This window comes from Syngnathus floridae, chromosome 21 (genome assembly GCF_059516105.1).
Source record: "Syngnathus floridae isolate MCC-2025c chromosome 21, RoL_Sflo_1.0, whole genome shotgun sequence".
NCBI classification, from domain to species: Eukaryota; Metazoa; Chordata; class Actinopteri; order Syngnathiformes; family Syngnathidae; genus Syngnathus; species Syngnathus floridae.
Window position 1 is genome coordinate 7,808,456 of NC_142433.1, and position 16,185 is coordinate 7,824,640.

At 48.7% G+C, this 16,185-nt stretch overlaps 1 protein-coding gene across 5 annotated transcripts; it reads left to right on the forward strand.

The window, feature by feature from the left end:
* LOC148380430 (uncharacterized) lies at positions 1-16,185 on the forward strand. Of its 5 annotated transcripts, none has more exons than XM_088364929.1 (3): positions 1-5,292; positions 6,129-7,124; positions 12,669-16,185. In XM_088364929.1, exon 3 carries the CDS (start codon positions 12,722-12,724, stop codon positions 14,942-14,944), a length of 2,223 nt encoding a protein of 740 aa, XP_088221055.1. In that variant the 5' UTR covers positions 1-5,292; positions 6,129-7,124; positions 12,669-12,721; the 3' UTR covers positions 14,945-16,185. The 5 variants fall into 5 exon arrangements, with proteins under 5 accessions (XP_088221055.1, XP_088221052.1, XP_088221053.1 ...); XM_088364926.1 differs by having other exon boundaries at positions 6,129-6,225; XM_088364927.1 differs by having other exon boundaries at positions 6,132-6,225.

The following is a 16,185-nucleotide window of genomic DNA, read 5'->3' on the forward strand; positions in this document are numbered from 1 at the left end:
CTCCTGAATCCGAGGTTCAACCTCCTGACGGACCCTCCTCTCCAGCACCCCTGAATAGACCTTACCAGGGAGGCTGAGGAGTGGGATTCCCCTGTAATTGGAACACACCCTCCGGTCCCCCTTCTTAAAGAGGGGAACCACCACCCCAGTCTGCCAATCCAGAGGCACCGTCCCCAATGTCCACGCAATGTTGTAGAGGCGTGTCAGCCATGACAGCCCCACAACATCCAGAGCCTTTAAGAACTCCGGGTGGATCTCATCCACCCCCGGGGCCTTGCCACCAAGTAGTTTTTTAACTACCTCAGTGACTTCGACCCCAGAGATTGGAGAGTCAGAGTCTCCAGGCCCTGCTTCCACAATGGAAATCGTGTAGGTGGAATTGAGGAGGTCTTTGAAGTATTCTCCCCACCGACTCACGACGTTCCGAGTCGAGGTCAGCAGCACGCCATCCCCACTGTAAACAGTGTTGACGGTGCACTCCTTCCCCCTCCTGAGACGCCGGATGGTGGACCAGAATTTCCCCGAAGCCGTCTGGAAGTCATTCTCCATGGCCTCGCCAAACTCCTCCCACGCCCGGGTTTTTGCCTCAGCAACTGCCGAAGCTGTGTTCCGCTTGGCCATCCGGTTTCTGTCAGCTGCCTCCGGAGTCCCGCAGGCCAAAACGGCCCTAAAGGACTCCTTCAGATTGACGGCATCCCTTACTACCGGTGTCCACCAGCGGGTTCGGGGATTGCCGCCACGACAGGCACCAACGACCTTATGGCCATAGCTCCGGTCGGGTGCCTCAACAATGGAGGCGCGGAACATGGTCCACTCGAACTCAATGTTCCCCACCATCCCCGGGACGTGGGAAAAGCTATGCCGGAGGTGGGACTTGAAACTTTTCCTGACTGGGGATTCTGCCAGACGTTCCCAGCAGACCCTCACAAAGCGTTTGGGTCTGCCAAGTCGGACCGGCATCTTCCCCCACCATCGGAGCCAACCCACCACCAAGTGGTGATTAGTTGACAGCTCTGCCCCTCTCTTCACCCGAGTGTCCAAAACATACGGCCGCAAATCCGGTGACATGACTACAAAGTCGATCATCGAACTGCGGCCTAGGGTGTCCTGGTGCCAAGTGCACACATGGACACCCTTATGTTTGAACATGGTGTTCATTATAGAAAATCCGTGTCGAGCACAGAAGTCCAATAATAGAACACCGCTCGGATTCAGATCGGGGGGGCCGTTCCTCCCAATCACGCCCTTCCAGGTCTCACTGTCATTGCTCACGTGAACATTGAAGTCACCCAGTAGAACGATGGAGTCCCCAGAAGGAGCGCTCTCCAGCACTTCCTCCAGGGACTCCAAGAAGGGTGGGTACTCTGAGCTGCCGTTTGGTGCATAGACACAAACAACAGTCAGGACCCGTCCCCCCACCCGAAGGCGGAGGGAGGCTACCCTCTCGTTCACCGGGGTGAACCCCAATGTGCAGGTATCCAGCTGGGGGGCAATAAGTATACCCACACCTGCTCGACGCCTCTCACCGTGGGCAACTCCAGAGTGGAAGAGAGTCCAGCCCCTCTCGAGAGGGCTTGTACCGGAATCCAAACTGTGTTTGGAGGCAAGTCCGACTATGTCTAGTCGGATTTTTTCTGCCTCGCACACCAGCCGGGCTCCTTTCCAGCCAGAGAGGTGACATTCCATGTCCCAAGAGCCAGCTTCTGCAGCCGGGGATCGGACCGCCAAGGCCCCTGCCTTTGGCCGCCGCCCAGCTTACACTGCACCCGACCCCTTTGGCCCCTCCCACAGGTGGTGAGCCCATGGGAAGGGGGACCCATGTTTCCTTTTCGGGCCCAATGGGCGAAGGCCCGGCCACCAGACGCTCGCCTTCGAGCCCCGCCTCCAGGCCTGGCTCCAGAGGGGGGCCTCAGAGACCCGCGTCCGGGCGAGGGAAAACGAAATCCATTTACAGTATGTTTTTCTTCATAAGGGGCTTATGTGAGCCATGCTTTGTCTGGCCCCTCACCTAGGACCCGTTTGCCATGGGTGACCCTACCAGGGGCACGAAGCCCCAGACAACATGGCGCCTAGGATCATAGGTGCACGCAAACCCCTCCACCACGATAAGGTGATGACACGCAGGGGCAAACAAAACCATCTTCAAAATATGTGATACCTTGCATATATCATTTATATATAATATGAAAAGTTTAGGGCCCAACACTGACCCCTGAGGGACGCCACAGGTAATGCCCAAACACGTTGAACAAGTGTCACCCAACTTCACAAACTGCTTCCTTTTTGTTAATAGCTCTTGATCTACTCTAATGATTTCCCCCTGATGCCATACTGATGTAGTTTATTGAATAGTATTTCATGATTTATTGTGTCAAATGCCTTTCTTAGATCTATGAATATCCCAACTGTATATTGTTTTAGGTCTATTGCGTTAGTAATTTCCTCCACTGAGTCAATTAGTGCCAGTGATGTTGCTCTGTTAGATCTAAATCCATATTGACTTTCAGTGAGTAATTTATATTTATCTATGAATTTGTCCAGTCGGTTATTGAAAAGTTTTTCCAGTATTTTAGAGAATTGCGATAGTAATGATACAGATCTGTAGTTTGTGAAGTGGTGTTTGTTCCCAGTTTTATACAAAGGTATGATTTTTGCTATTTTCATTTTATCTGGAAATATACCGGTCTGAAATGATAGGTTACAGATGTATGTTAATGGTTTAGAAATCCCCTCAATCACTCGTTTTACAACAGTCATATCAATGTCATCAGTCTGTAGAGGTCTTGTCTGTGCATTGGGAAGCCGTCTGTCATGCGGTCGCGTTTAATTTTCCGGGTTTCTGTCTCGTCGATGTCGTAATTTTACTTCCGGTTTTATTTTGTCATCCTTTCCGTTTCAGTTCGTGTTTCCTTCCTCGGTGTTGGTTGTCTTGTCTTCCCTGATCCCGATTGTGTGCACCTGTGTAATTGACAATAATGGTCAGCACCTGTGTCCACGCCCTTTTGTGTGTATTTAGTCCGCGTCTTCCCCTTGTCCTGTGCCAGTGTGTCTTGCCTCGTCCCGACCACCAGCGATTCCTTGATGTCCGAGCTCTCAGTAAGACCCCTCCTCTTTGTCTCGCCACCGAGCGACGCTTTTGTTAGTACTGTGATTCCCATAGCCTTTTTGTCTCGCCTCAGTGCGACGCCTTTTGTTTGTACTTTTTGCCACGTGTTTTCCCTCGTAAGAGGCGTTTTGATTTGTACTTTTAGCCTTTTATCTCGCCTCAGTGCGACGCCTTCTGTTTGTACTTTTAGCCACGTGTTTTCCCTCGCAAGAGGCGTTTTGATTTGTACTTTTGATCAGTGTGCTTGCTGGAATAAATCCAAGAAAGAAACGACTCTGCATCCGAGTCCTTTGCCTTGTCCCGTGCCTGACACCGTCTTTATAATTTCTTTCTCATCCGCTGCGGTATGGAACATTGAAGTCAGATTCCTGTCTATTAAACTATTACACTGCTCCTCAGATGTTACTGGATCTGGGATTTGTTTGGCCAGATCAGGTCCCACACTTACAAAGAATTTATTAACTATATTTATTTATTATATGCCACTTCCTGCATATCATGCTTCTCAGTGTTATTGATAATAAAATACTTAGGATAATTTTTTTAGAGAAATTTTTTATTACCGTATTCATTATATTCCATATTTCTTGGTGTTATTTTTATTATCATTTGATATTTTATTATAGTATTCTTTCCTAGCAGCTCTTTTAATATTAGTCAGTTTGTTCTTATATTGTTTGTATTTATTTTCTGACTCTTTAGTTCTGTCTTATAAATGCTCTGTACAATGTATTTTTCTTTTTACAGGCATTTTGTAAGCCCTTAGTGATCCAGGGATGATCTACATAATTTAGTTTCCTATTACTTACTTTTGCAGGACAGTATTTGTCATATAACCTTTTGAAAATTTTCAAGAATTCCTCATATGTGTCAGACTTGGATCAGGGAGAGGACTCGGATGCAGAGTGCCAACAAAAAGGTATTTATTCGAACAGGCTGGAGACAGCAAAAACCCAAAAGTGCCTCAAAAAGAGGGAAAACACGGTGGCAAAAACAAAACTGAAAAACACAGGGCTTAGGCTTGACAAAAAGGTATCCTCAAAACTAGGTTCTCTAATGGGTCTTGAAGGGATAGGGTCGAAAGACAAAAAACCCGCATAGCCACGATAACAGATAGGCTCACATCTCTTTGGATAAAGTATATAAGCAGACAAGTATATTCACGTAATCAACCAATAAAGACGACATAACTAGACATTCTTTGATAATACGATAATAACAGAAGTTGCTACAACTTCATGATTCAATATGTAATTCTGTGCACTGCATAATAAATGTCTTGATATATTGCCCAAATAGCTGAATGACCTTTAGAGAACTGTGTGATGCATGCCTGATGTTTTTTCTCTAAATCATGGACACGGCCAGAGTCGTCGTGACCGTTCAGTATTTGATTATATCTTGTGTTTTATAACTTGTGTTTTGACTAAACGCCATATGTTGCCTAATGCGAGACGCCATCTTTTTGATTACTACTGAACGTTCTGCACAGAGGGAAATATCTTGGCCTAACAAAGAAAAGATACGGTTGGAAACATGATTAAACTAAGAATATAATGACGTAAACCAAGACATGAAGTATCAAAAGCACAAACTTTACATAGCCAGGTAAGAGCAATAGATTAATGATGTCACAACCAAAAGCTAACATAAATTCGCACAAGACGACACAATTGGAAGAATGCGGTACGATAGTGTATGTCCGAGATTGGAGGAGAATGTGCACAGGAAGGCCACGTGGAGATAAAACCAGCTGGTGCCAGAAAGAGCCACCCGAGAACTCGGCCAAAGATGATCGCCAAGGCCGAGAGACGGGATGGAAGACAACAGCCTCCACCCGAGAATTCGGCCAAAGATGATCGCCAAGGCCGAGAGACGGGATGGAAGACAACAGCCTCCTCCACACACACACACACCAACAGCCCCCACCTACACACCGAATCGCCCATAACCAGCACCACTCCCATGGAAGCAGACTCTCCTTCGAACTTGCCCCACCCCGAAGACTCATCGCCCATCAATCCCAGCCCACAATGTGCTACTGAATATAAAACTGATCTAACAACCTTGGACTTTGCCTTTTCTGAATGGAGACTTTCCGCTCTTGAAGGGCCCAGCGCTGTATTGTACTTTCCTGAAAACAGAGCTTTTTGAACAAGAATTGTGATTGAACTCAACCAACCTGTGTAAGTCTAATTTCTGCTTCAGTGTCTTTGCATTTTCCTAAGTCTGAAGAAATCAAACGAGCACGCAGTGAGTAAATTGAATAACAGGTGATTGGCAAAGGCTTTTGCCGTGAGGCGCAGATAACGCGCTCCCTAAATTGTGGGCAAAATCCAACAAATGGTGACCCCGACGTGATTTCTTCAGAAGGAAGAGTGCAGGCTCCAGGAAAGGATTATTCCTCGTCCGCTCTTGCTCAGCAACATTGCAGCCCGATTGGCACAAACGGTAAGAGGACATTTTTTCTCTCTCCCAGTTCAAGCAATGTTGTGGAGTGAAGGCGGAATGCAGGGAATGATAATTTCAGCTGTGTGTTCAGGAAAGATTGTTGCTTAGTTGTTTGTTGTTAGATATTTAGGCTTGTGTGGAACTTGGTAAAAGTGAGTTTTGGGAAAAAGAAAGAAAGAGAAAGGTGGTGAGGACTTCGTCTGATCAACGAAGGGCGCTCACACCGTAGAGAACTTGTGGGGTGCCAGTGACTAGCATATGGGCACCCGGAGTGGCCTCAATAGGAGACGCTCGGGGACTTGTACTGTCGCCTGAGGTCAAGGTCGATTGATTCGGCCAGGCCACCACACGGGTCGGGGACTCGTAAAAAAAAACAAAAAAAAAAAACAGGTGAAGGCGTCGCTGATATAGCAGGACGGATGCCTAGCGACTCCAATAGTGTGACCTTAGAACATTATAGGGCTGTCTAAGGCAAGGGACATCTGGGATGTCCGAGTCGCGGTAAAATATATTATTGTGATTGTGTGAGAATGGTAATGTATAATAGGTCCTATTGTTTATATTGTGGCAGCAGCGGGGTTAAGAGTGTATCTCTGTGAAGATTCTGTGCAAAACTGCGCGGGTGCTGAATCGGTGGCTTCTGAGCGAACGAGTGAAAGAGACGAGGGGTGAGTGCGGGGTTCATACTGTATTTCTTGTTTCCTACTATCCCTTTTCTTCCGCTACCTGTATTTATTTGTTCTGGCTGTGTTTTGTCAAAAGAACGGGGTGATAACAATTGGTGGAGCACATTGTGATGCTTGTGAAACTGGCAGTGTCAAATTTTTGCTGAGACAACGGGGAGGAGAAAGACTGAGACTGAGACTGACATAAAGTAACAGACTATTGCGATAGAAGACGGGCCCAACCGGGACAATTAAACGGACGTTTAGAGGAGTCAGAAAAGACAACTTATAAAAGAATCAGCATGGAATTTAAGTGGAAGGAAGAGATTCTAAAAGTGGAGGTGGAGAAATTTGGAAAAGCTAATATCACGGTGCGACAACAATTGGATCTTGTGTGGCCCTGTTTGGGAGAATTGGCTGGAAATAAGGCTAAAGAAAAGACAAAATTAGTAAGAAAAGTTCGTGAGCAAATAGATCAAGGGCAAAAATGTGGTTTTTTCCCGCGAGATTCGGAACATGTTGACGTACTCAAGGCAGTGGCAATAATTATGGCTGGATTTGAGGAATTGGCACGCGAATTGGAGGAAATGCAAAACGATAAAAGAAATATGTTCAAAAAACGTATTTGTGAAGCACGTCGCCGCAAAGTGGCAAAAATGATGACTGTCCTATTTCAATTGGCGGCGGCATTAAAATTAGCACGGAGCGACAATGTCGCAGTAGTGACAGGATCTGGAGAGAGGCCAGATAAGGGGGAAATAGCTCGGGCTCCCCCTCCACGGCCGGTAGATCCACCGACGTCATCCGCTATGCAAATGGCCAAATCAGCAGCTATGGGGGAAGAGAGAGCAGGGATCCAGGCCCCGATTGCTGAAATTGTTCGGGGAACAGTACAATATGAGGTAACTGACCGCCCGCCCAGGGGTAAAGCGAGAGGGGGGGCTTCCGCTAATTATGTGCCGAGATTATCTTCTTCTACAGGCGCGGAGCCCGACGAGCGGGGGGAGTTGGACCCGGAAGCTGAATTGGTGAGGTGCTGGAGTATTAGGGAAGACCGCTGCAAGCCACGAGCGTATGTTGCTAAAAATAACCACGCACAGGGTTGTGGAGTATACTGGAAAAAGGAACTTTATGATACAGTAGCCCAGGGGGTACGACAAACGGTACATGATGTACTCTCTTCTGAGTTTGAAGATGAGATAGAGACAGAGGATCCACAGGCGCGGGCCCTGGGTAAGCAGCAGGAGGAGGAGAAAGAAGGCCCCTCTCTGGGAACTTGGCCAACCTTATCAAACGCAGACAGCGATAAGGGACGAGGCGAAACACACACAACCTCCCATGACAAGGCAGAAACAAACATTGTACAATATCAAACTCGATCAGCCACAAAGCCCCAAATTCAGGCACCATTGTTAACAACACCGCACGACCCTCAAACCCGCATTTACTCCCCCTTTAGCCTCACAGACCGCGCTTGTCTGACCGACAAGCTGCCCGCTCCTAGTGGAGGCGGTGCAATATTCATGCAGAGATTTACAGACGCAACACAAGGACTGGCATTGGCAATGGGCGATTTAAGGGCCATTTGTGGGACTAAACTAACTTTTCAGGAGCTGAGGAATCTAGAGGAGATTGCCGGCACTAACAACTTGCGGGACGAGCTCCCGCTTACGGGCGCGATTCTACGCGAGGTCGGTAGCGCCATGCGACGAATGTTTCCTGCCCCTCTGGGGCTTTTGTCGAGCTGTGTTTTTCAGATGGGGAAGAGTGAGACAGGCTTGGCATATTTGTCACGTACCCGACGCGAGTGGACAGAGGCCTCTGGGATGGATCCATCAGCTAGCCTGTTGATGACACAGCTATATCGGGAAGCGGTTTTGAAAGGCAGCCCTGTAGAAGTGGCTGACCAGCTAAGAGATGATCCGTCACTAACAAACGCTGATCAGGCTGAGTGGAAAACACATTTTTTACACCGTCACTCAAGATTTCAGGAGAAAGAAAAAGCAAATGTGGATAAAGAGGAGGCAATGAGAATAGAACTTTTGCAATTACAGGTGCAGGAAGCGAAACGGGCGAATACTGCCTATAAGAAAGACAGGCAAATGACGCAACAAACATCACTGGCTACTTCAGGACAGGCCTCTTCTTCTGCTCACGCGCAAATACCAGGTGAGGCAATGCCAACACAATGTTTCATGAATAATCCAAATCCCAATTATCAGGGATATAAAAAGGGCCGGGGGCGTGGACAGAGGGGTCGGGGTGGAGGGGGACCGGGTGCTCGGGGCGGTGTGTGTTATTACTGCCGAGGCTGGGGGCACTGGGTGAGGGACTGCCCGTACCTATCAACTACCTACCAGCCTGCGCAAACATCTGGATTTGCCCAGTATCATCCACAAGGGCAAATGGCGCCGCAAGGGAGTTTCCAAATGGCACCGGCACAAAGTCAGTTTTTGCCCCAGCTGCCTGCCCCACCGACTCAACTGGCGTTACCAGCCCCAGCGCCGACACCGACAATACCAGGTGCTCAACTGGCCCTGACGTACCCGGGACAGTACCCTATACAACAATAGGGCTGCCCGAGTGGCCTCAACATGCAGGGTCTGGCAGATCCCTGCATCCCGGTGATGGTGGAAGGACAGACCCTCCAGTTCATGCTGGACACGGGAGCAAGGTACTCTACAATTTGTGAACTTCCTCCACGCCTCGGTGTCACCAACCACACCGTCACTCTCGTCGGCTTCTCGGGACTGCCTGATTCTCTGCCATTAACCGGCCCTGCCATCGTTGAGGTGGGTAAACAAAGACTCGAACATTCTTTTGTGTTTTCATCAAAGTGCCCACTAAATCTCATGGGGAGAGACCTGCTCATCAAATGTGGAGCTTGCATTTGGTGTACAACAAAAGGACTGCAAGTGACTTTTCCTGATGGAACTAAGTATGAGTGTGCACACTGGTCCGGAAAGGCATACACCATGCTCTCCACCTACCCGACGGCTGAACAAGAACAATATGCTGACATTTATTGGGCGGTCCTGAACCCTGAGTCACCGGCTGAGGTTGGGGTACGCGCGCTGTTTCAACTTTGGTCCCCCTGGCTGTTGACCTTGTACCCCTTTGATCAACCAGCGGACCCACTGCATTGTACATTGTACTATGATCGCACATCCAATCTGGTTTATCAAGAGGCTTTTGCCAAACAAATTGAGGGACACCAATGGAAATTGGTGTCTGATTTTGTGTATATAACCATCAAAGGCATTGCCTCGCATGTATCCTTGACGCCTGAACAGGGGGATTGGTATGAGATGAGCGCGTTCGCGGAGCCACACATCACGCTTGCAATTGGGGCACAACATCAGGCAAAGGATTTGGGACCTATGGTAAAACAGTGTGTACAAGTTAAAGATTGGGTCCCAACTTCCTGGCCGTCCGTCGAATATTCTGTGTCTGCGTCAGCCTATCGAATTCCGGCAAACACATTGAATTCTTCGGTTTTGGAACATCAACAAATTTCACGAGATCACGGGTGCGAGAAAACCGATCATCCCAGGGCCGAGTCTATGCTTGTGTCACTACCGGGGGGGCTGTGGTCGCGGGGCCCGACGGATGTTGGGTTTTGCGCGGCAGTCGCCCCGGTGGTGTTTGCCGTCTCCACTCTTTCCCCAGTCTGGCAGAACCAGTACCGCCGGGACCAGGGAGCAGAGCAGGGAATTCGAGAGACTATCGCGGGCCTAAAAGCATCAGGGGTGTTGGAGTACTCTCAGTCATCATGGAACACTCCCATCCTGCCTGTGGAAAAAGCAGCTGGAGGGTATCGTATGGCACACGATCTCAGACGCATTAACGCCATTGTCATTACTCCAACGAGTCCTGTACCAAATCCATTTACGGCCCTCAGTATAATTGATCACACACATGCATTCTTTACCGTGATTGATTTGGCAAACGCATTCTTTTGCCTTCCCCTAGCTGAGGAAGTGCGTGATATCTTCTCATTCACATATGAGGGGGAACAACTCCGCTACACCAGATTACCTCAAGGTTTTTTGCTGTCACCAGGAATCTTTAATCAAGTGTTGAAAGACCTTTTGTCTCCACTCACCTTGCCTAGCGGCGTGGTATTGATTCAGTATGTGGATGACCTGTTGCTGGCGGCACCAACAGACACCACATGTCTGGAAGCCACTGATCTGCTATTGCGACATCTACACAAGTGTGGTTTCAAGGTTTCTAGGGAGAAATTACAATGTTGCCGGGCGACAGTATCCTTTTTGGGACGAATGTTGTCACGGACAGGGACCGCCATCTCACCGACACACCGTGAATCAATTTTATCACATCCCAGACCACAAACTGTGCGAGACATCCTGTCATTTTTGGGACTAGCAGGGTATAGTCGTAGTTATGTGGCAGACTATGGAGAACTGACAGCACCCTTGCGAGCCCTGATTGCGGCGAAGGGGATGCGCAACCGAACTGCAGTTTTAGATTGGGACACCCAGTCCGAGAGCGCGTTCATCTCGCTCAAACAGGCGCTGGCTACAGCAGCAGAGCTACACCGACCAGACTACACAAAGCCTTTCTATTTGGATGTGTCTGAAAAGACCGCCACAATTGGCGGCGTTCTTTTTCAGAAGGGGGGAGGGGACAGACAAGTCTTGATGTACACAAGTGTACAGCTCGACCAGACAGAAAAAAGGCACCCACCATGCACCAGATACGTGGCAGGACTGGCAAAAATCTTGCAGAAAACTGCACACATTGTGATGCTTCACCCACTTACAGTACTCACAACACATAGTGTAATGGCGTTCGTAACATCTACAGCATTTACACTATCCCCATTGAGACAAGGCCGGGTAGAGAAGATTGTGAGTGCACCGCATATTACATACACACACAAGGGCATCAACATGGCAGACGCGCTTTTGGAAGGGGAACAGCATCAGTGCGAAAGGAGAGCAGTGGAGCAGTCTAAGATCAGACCAGAGTTACAAGGGGACGCATACCCGGATGCGGAAATGAATTTGTACACTGACGGTTGTTGTTTCAGAGATCCCAACGCAGGAGGCTTACGGACCGCCTATGCGATAGTGGAGCAAAACATGCAGGGTCAGTTGGAAGTCAAAGAAACAGAAAAAATGGAAGGGAAACAATCAGCACAACGGGCAGAGCTCAGAGCCGTGGTAAGAGCGCTAGAACTGGCAGAAGATAAAAGTGTGAATGTGTATACAGACTCGGCATATGTTTGTGGAGTTGTACATGTGGAATTGATGCAATGGCTTAGAGCAGGGTTTTTGACAGCAACAGGGAAGCCAATTAAACATCAGGAAGAAGTGATGAGGTTGCGGGAGGCCTTGATGAAACCCAGCAAGGTCGCGGTGATCAAATGCAAAGGACATAGTAAGGGCACAACTTGGGTAGAGAAAGGAAATGAGGCCGCGGATCAGGCAGCCAAACAGACAGCAGGGTACCGGCCGGTATACCAAATGATGAGCACCGAGGTAGATCCGGTCGAAATGTTTCCAAAGATAACGGTAGAGACCTTGTTAGAAGACCAAAAACAGGCTTCCCCAGAAGAAAAAACAGCTTGGAAGGCTAATAGAGCGTCCAAGGATGACACTGGCTTGTGGCGGCATCCAGACGGACGTCCTATTCCCTCGGCTCGACGGCTCCGTGTCCTGGTAGAGGAGGCGCATGGGGCAGCACACGTGGGTAAGACGCAAATAACACGATCACTTTTGCACTGGTGGCACCCACACATGCGAGACACAATTGACAGGGTGGTGGATAATTGTCAGGTGTGTCAATTGCACAATGTTCGGCCAACTATGAAACCTCTCCAAGGGACGTTTCCATTGCCCCGGCAACCGGGTGAGGAAATACAAATTGATTTTACTGATATGCTTGATCGGGTGAGAGGACAGCGATATTTGCTGGTGATTGTGGACACGTTCACACGATGGCCCGAGGCATATCCATGTAAACGCGAGGACGCGGCCTCTGTCATCAAGGCCTTGGTGAACCAGTATATTCCAACTCACGGCTTTCCTCGGCGTATTCGATCAGATAACGGACGGCATTTTAAAAACAAAGATCTTCAAAGGGTAGAAAAAATTCTGGGACTCAAACATTTTTTCGGAACCGTCTATCGCCCACAATCACAAGGGAAGGTCGAAAGGATGAATCAGACCCTAAAAAACCGAATGGCCAAAATAATGGCAGAAACCAAATTGACATGGCTGGATGCGCTGCCGCTAGCATTGTTGTCCATTCGAAGCGAAGTCAGTTCACAGACCAAGTTCACACCGTACGAGCTCTCTAGAGGACAGCAGTTCCCCGGACCAGCAGCAGGAACAGGGACGGAGGAAAAAATGGAGCCCCTCAGGTATAAGCCGTACTTCGAGGCGCTCAACCGTCTTGTTCGATTATTATCCAAACAGGTCAGCACGACAGAGAAAAGCAGTGAGAACCCGGTGGAGACTCTCACTACATCATGGGTCTACTTGAAAAGTTTGAAGAGAAAGTGGGCCGAGCCAAGATGGACCGGTCCGTACGAAGTAACCGAGAGGACGTCCCACGCCCTCCGCTTGAGGGGAAAAGGGGCAACATGGTTCCACTTGAGCCAGTGCGCCCCAGCCCACTGCGGGGAAGCGGCGCAGGACGACGACTGATGCATTGGATGACACTGTCCTGTACGGTATTAATCATAACACTCATTGTTGTAGTACCGCTCGCAGACATTTTCAAATTCCAAGGCATTTTTGAACCTACGAGAGGAGAGACACAAATGACATTAAGGTGGCGTCGGGAACAGCCGCCACTCAAACAGGTTGACACGTGCTTGGAACGATTTAGAGGTCTGTCCCTGGACTACACCCTGGGCACCACGCGAACCTATCAGTTTGATGTGTGCCAAGTTTTCGTCTGTCAGACAACTCCGGGACAGAGGGGAGTGTTCAGAAAAGTTGCTAAAATTAGCGATCTGTATTTGTGCCCTTACGATCCTTCTGAGTGCGACACTTGGGGTTCTGTAGTAGCTTATACTGGCTCGTGGGTCCCAACTAATCCGATAAAAAATTTTGAATTGTCAAGGGGGGAATTGACTAAGGCAGAAACTGACACTCAAATTTTACTTACAATAACCACTTTCAATGCTGACCCAAATTACAGACAAATTGAGACATGGAGAGCATGCCGGGGGGATCCGAAGGGCTATTATCTTTTCTTTGGGGCCGATATAGAGGGGACTGATCCCCTGGGGTTGATCAAGATTCGATTAATAACTCCCGGAGCTAGTGCGCCCCCGGCGGACAAATTGTTGCTGCCCACGGCAAAAGTTAAGGTCTTTGATACTGATAGTCTTACGCTTCCGCAGAGATTTCTAGCATCCACAGGGGTAGATGCCATGACTAATGTATGGATGCAAACAGCGACTGATGTGGCTAAACGCACACAGGCTAGTAATTGTATTGTGTGTGCTCCCCCCAGACCATTGTTACGAGTAGTGCCCTCCGCGTTCGGGAGGTCTAGAGGCACGGGCCAGAACCTTGAACCAGCCACAAAACCGGATTGGTACTGTTTAATAGAGTTAATGTCTAAAGATAATGTGAGCCCTTTGTGTCGGGGTTATGATGAAGTGTTTCCCTTGGCACCCGACATGGAACCACCAACGTTCCAGGTCCCTATGGTAGGAAATCATACGTGTGTGGTGAGAGATTTGAGGACATCTGACGCTCTGCTTTTGGGGAAGGTACCGTTGGAATTGTGTACCCACTTTGTGAACTTGACAGGAAATCGGAGCGCGAAAAGGTTGGTGAAGAGCAGAGCAGATATCTGGTGGTGGTGCGGCGGTAGGCGTTTGGTGGGATGGCTGCCCCCACATTGGGAAGGGACTTGTGCTCTGGTGTCATTGATCTCCCCTGTGACTTTGTTCTCTATAGGCGGTGACCTTGCAGACTATTCGGGCTGGTCCGCCAGGAGGCAGTACGGGAGGAGGGTCCGTAGGGACTATTTATCAGATGTGACGCGTACCACCTCCCCCGTTTACATAGACGCTATTGGAGTTCCCCGTGGAGTCCCAGATGAGTATAAATTGGCTGACCAGGTAGCTGCGGGCTTTGAGTCTATTTTTCTCTGGGTGACCCCAAACAAAAATGTGGATCGAATTAATTATGTTCATTATAATCAGCAGAGGCTGGCTAACTTTACGACAGAGGCAGTAACAGCGATTCATGGGCAGTTGGCCGCCACGTCATTGATGACCCACCAGAATCGTGTAGCACTGGATATGGTGCTGGCAGAGAGAGGAGGAGTGTGTTCCATGTTTAAAGATGAGTGTTGCACGTACATTCCTAACAATACGGCCCCAGACGGCACACTCACTAGAGCCCTCCGCGGGCTCAGGGCCCTTTCCCTGGAAATGTCGTCTAACTCGGGCCTGGGTGTGCGTTGGTGGGATAAGTGGGTGAGTAAGTGGTTTGGTAGATACGCGGGAATGATAGGGTCAGCGATAACGGCAGTAGTGGGAACTATGGGTGTGTTTGTGCTTTGTGGCTGTTGTTGTTTTCCGTGTATCCGCTCCCTTTGCCAGAAGGTGATGGTGACGGCCATTGTGGGGAGGCAGGAACAGCCCCCCGGGTACATGATGTCCACATTACTAATGAATCCGGAGGCGGTACTGAGGCTGGTTGAGGTGGCCGCGGAGGACCCACAGTAAGGCATTTATAATTGTGATGGAGCTAGAAAGGCGCACGGCTGGAACGGGGGGGAGGTCAACAGAGGGAGCATGAACACATACGGATTTTTGGTGACCTCAGTTAAACTGAGGTCAACAGAGGGAGTGAAGGGATAGGGTCGAAAGACAAAAAACCCGCATAGCCACGATAACAGATAGGCTCACATCTCTTTGGATAAAGTATATAAGCAGACAAGTATATTCACGTAATCAACCAATAAAGACGACATAACTAGACATTCTTTGATAATACGATAATAACAGAAGTTGCTACAACTTCATGATTCAATATGTATTTCTGTGCACTGCATAATAAATGTCTTTTGATATATTGCCCAAATAGCTGAATGACCTTTAGAGAACTGTGTGATGCATGCCTGATGTTTTTTCTCTAAATCATGGACACGGCCAGAGTCGTCGTGACCGTTCAGTATTTGATTATATCTTGTGTTTTATAACTTGTGTTTTGACTAAACGCCATATGTTGCCTAATGCGAGACGCCATCTTTTTGATTACTACTGAACGTTCTGCACAGAGGGAAATATCTTGGCCTATCAAAGAAAAGATACGGTTGGAAACATGATTAAACTAAGAATATAATGACGTAAACCAAGACATGAAGTATCAAAAGCACAAACTTTACATAGCCAGGTAAGAGCAATAGATTAATGATGTCACAACCAAAAGCTAACATAAATTCGCACAAGACGACACAATTGGAAGAATGCGGTACGATAGTGTATGTCCGAGATTGGAGGAGAATGTGCACAGGAAGGCCACGTGGAGATAAAACCAGCTGGTGCCAGAAAGAGCCACCCGAGAACTCGGCCAAAGATGATCGCCAAGGCCGAGAGACGGGATGGAAGACAACAGCCCCCACCCGAGAATTCGGCCAAAGATGATCGCCAAGGCCGAGAGACGGGATGGAAGACAACAGCCTCCTCCACACACACACACACACCAACAGCCCCCACCTACACACCGAATCGCCCATAACCAGCACCACTCCCATGGAAGCAGACTCTCCTTCGAACTTGCCCCACCCCGAAGACTCATCGCCCATCAATCCCAGCCCACAATGTGCTACTGAATATAAAACTGATCTAACAACCTTGGACTTTGCCTTTTCTGAATGGAGACTTTCCGCTCTTGAAGGGCCCAGCGCTGTATTGTACTTTCCTGAAAACAGAGCTTTTTGAACAAGAATTGTGATTGAACTCAA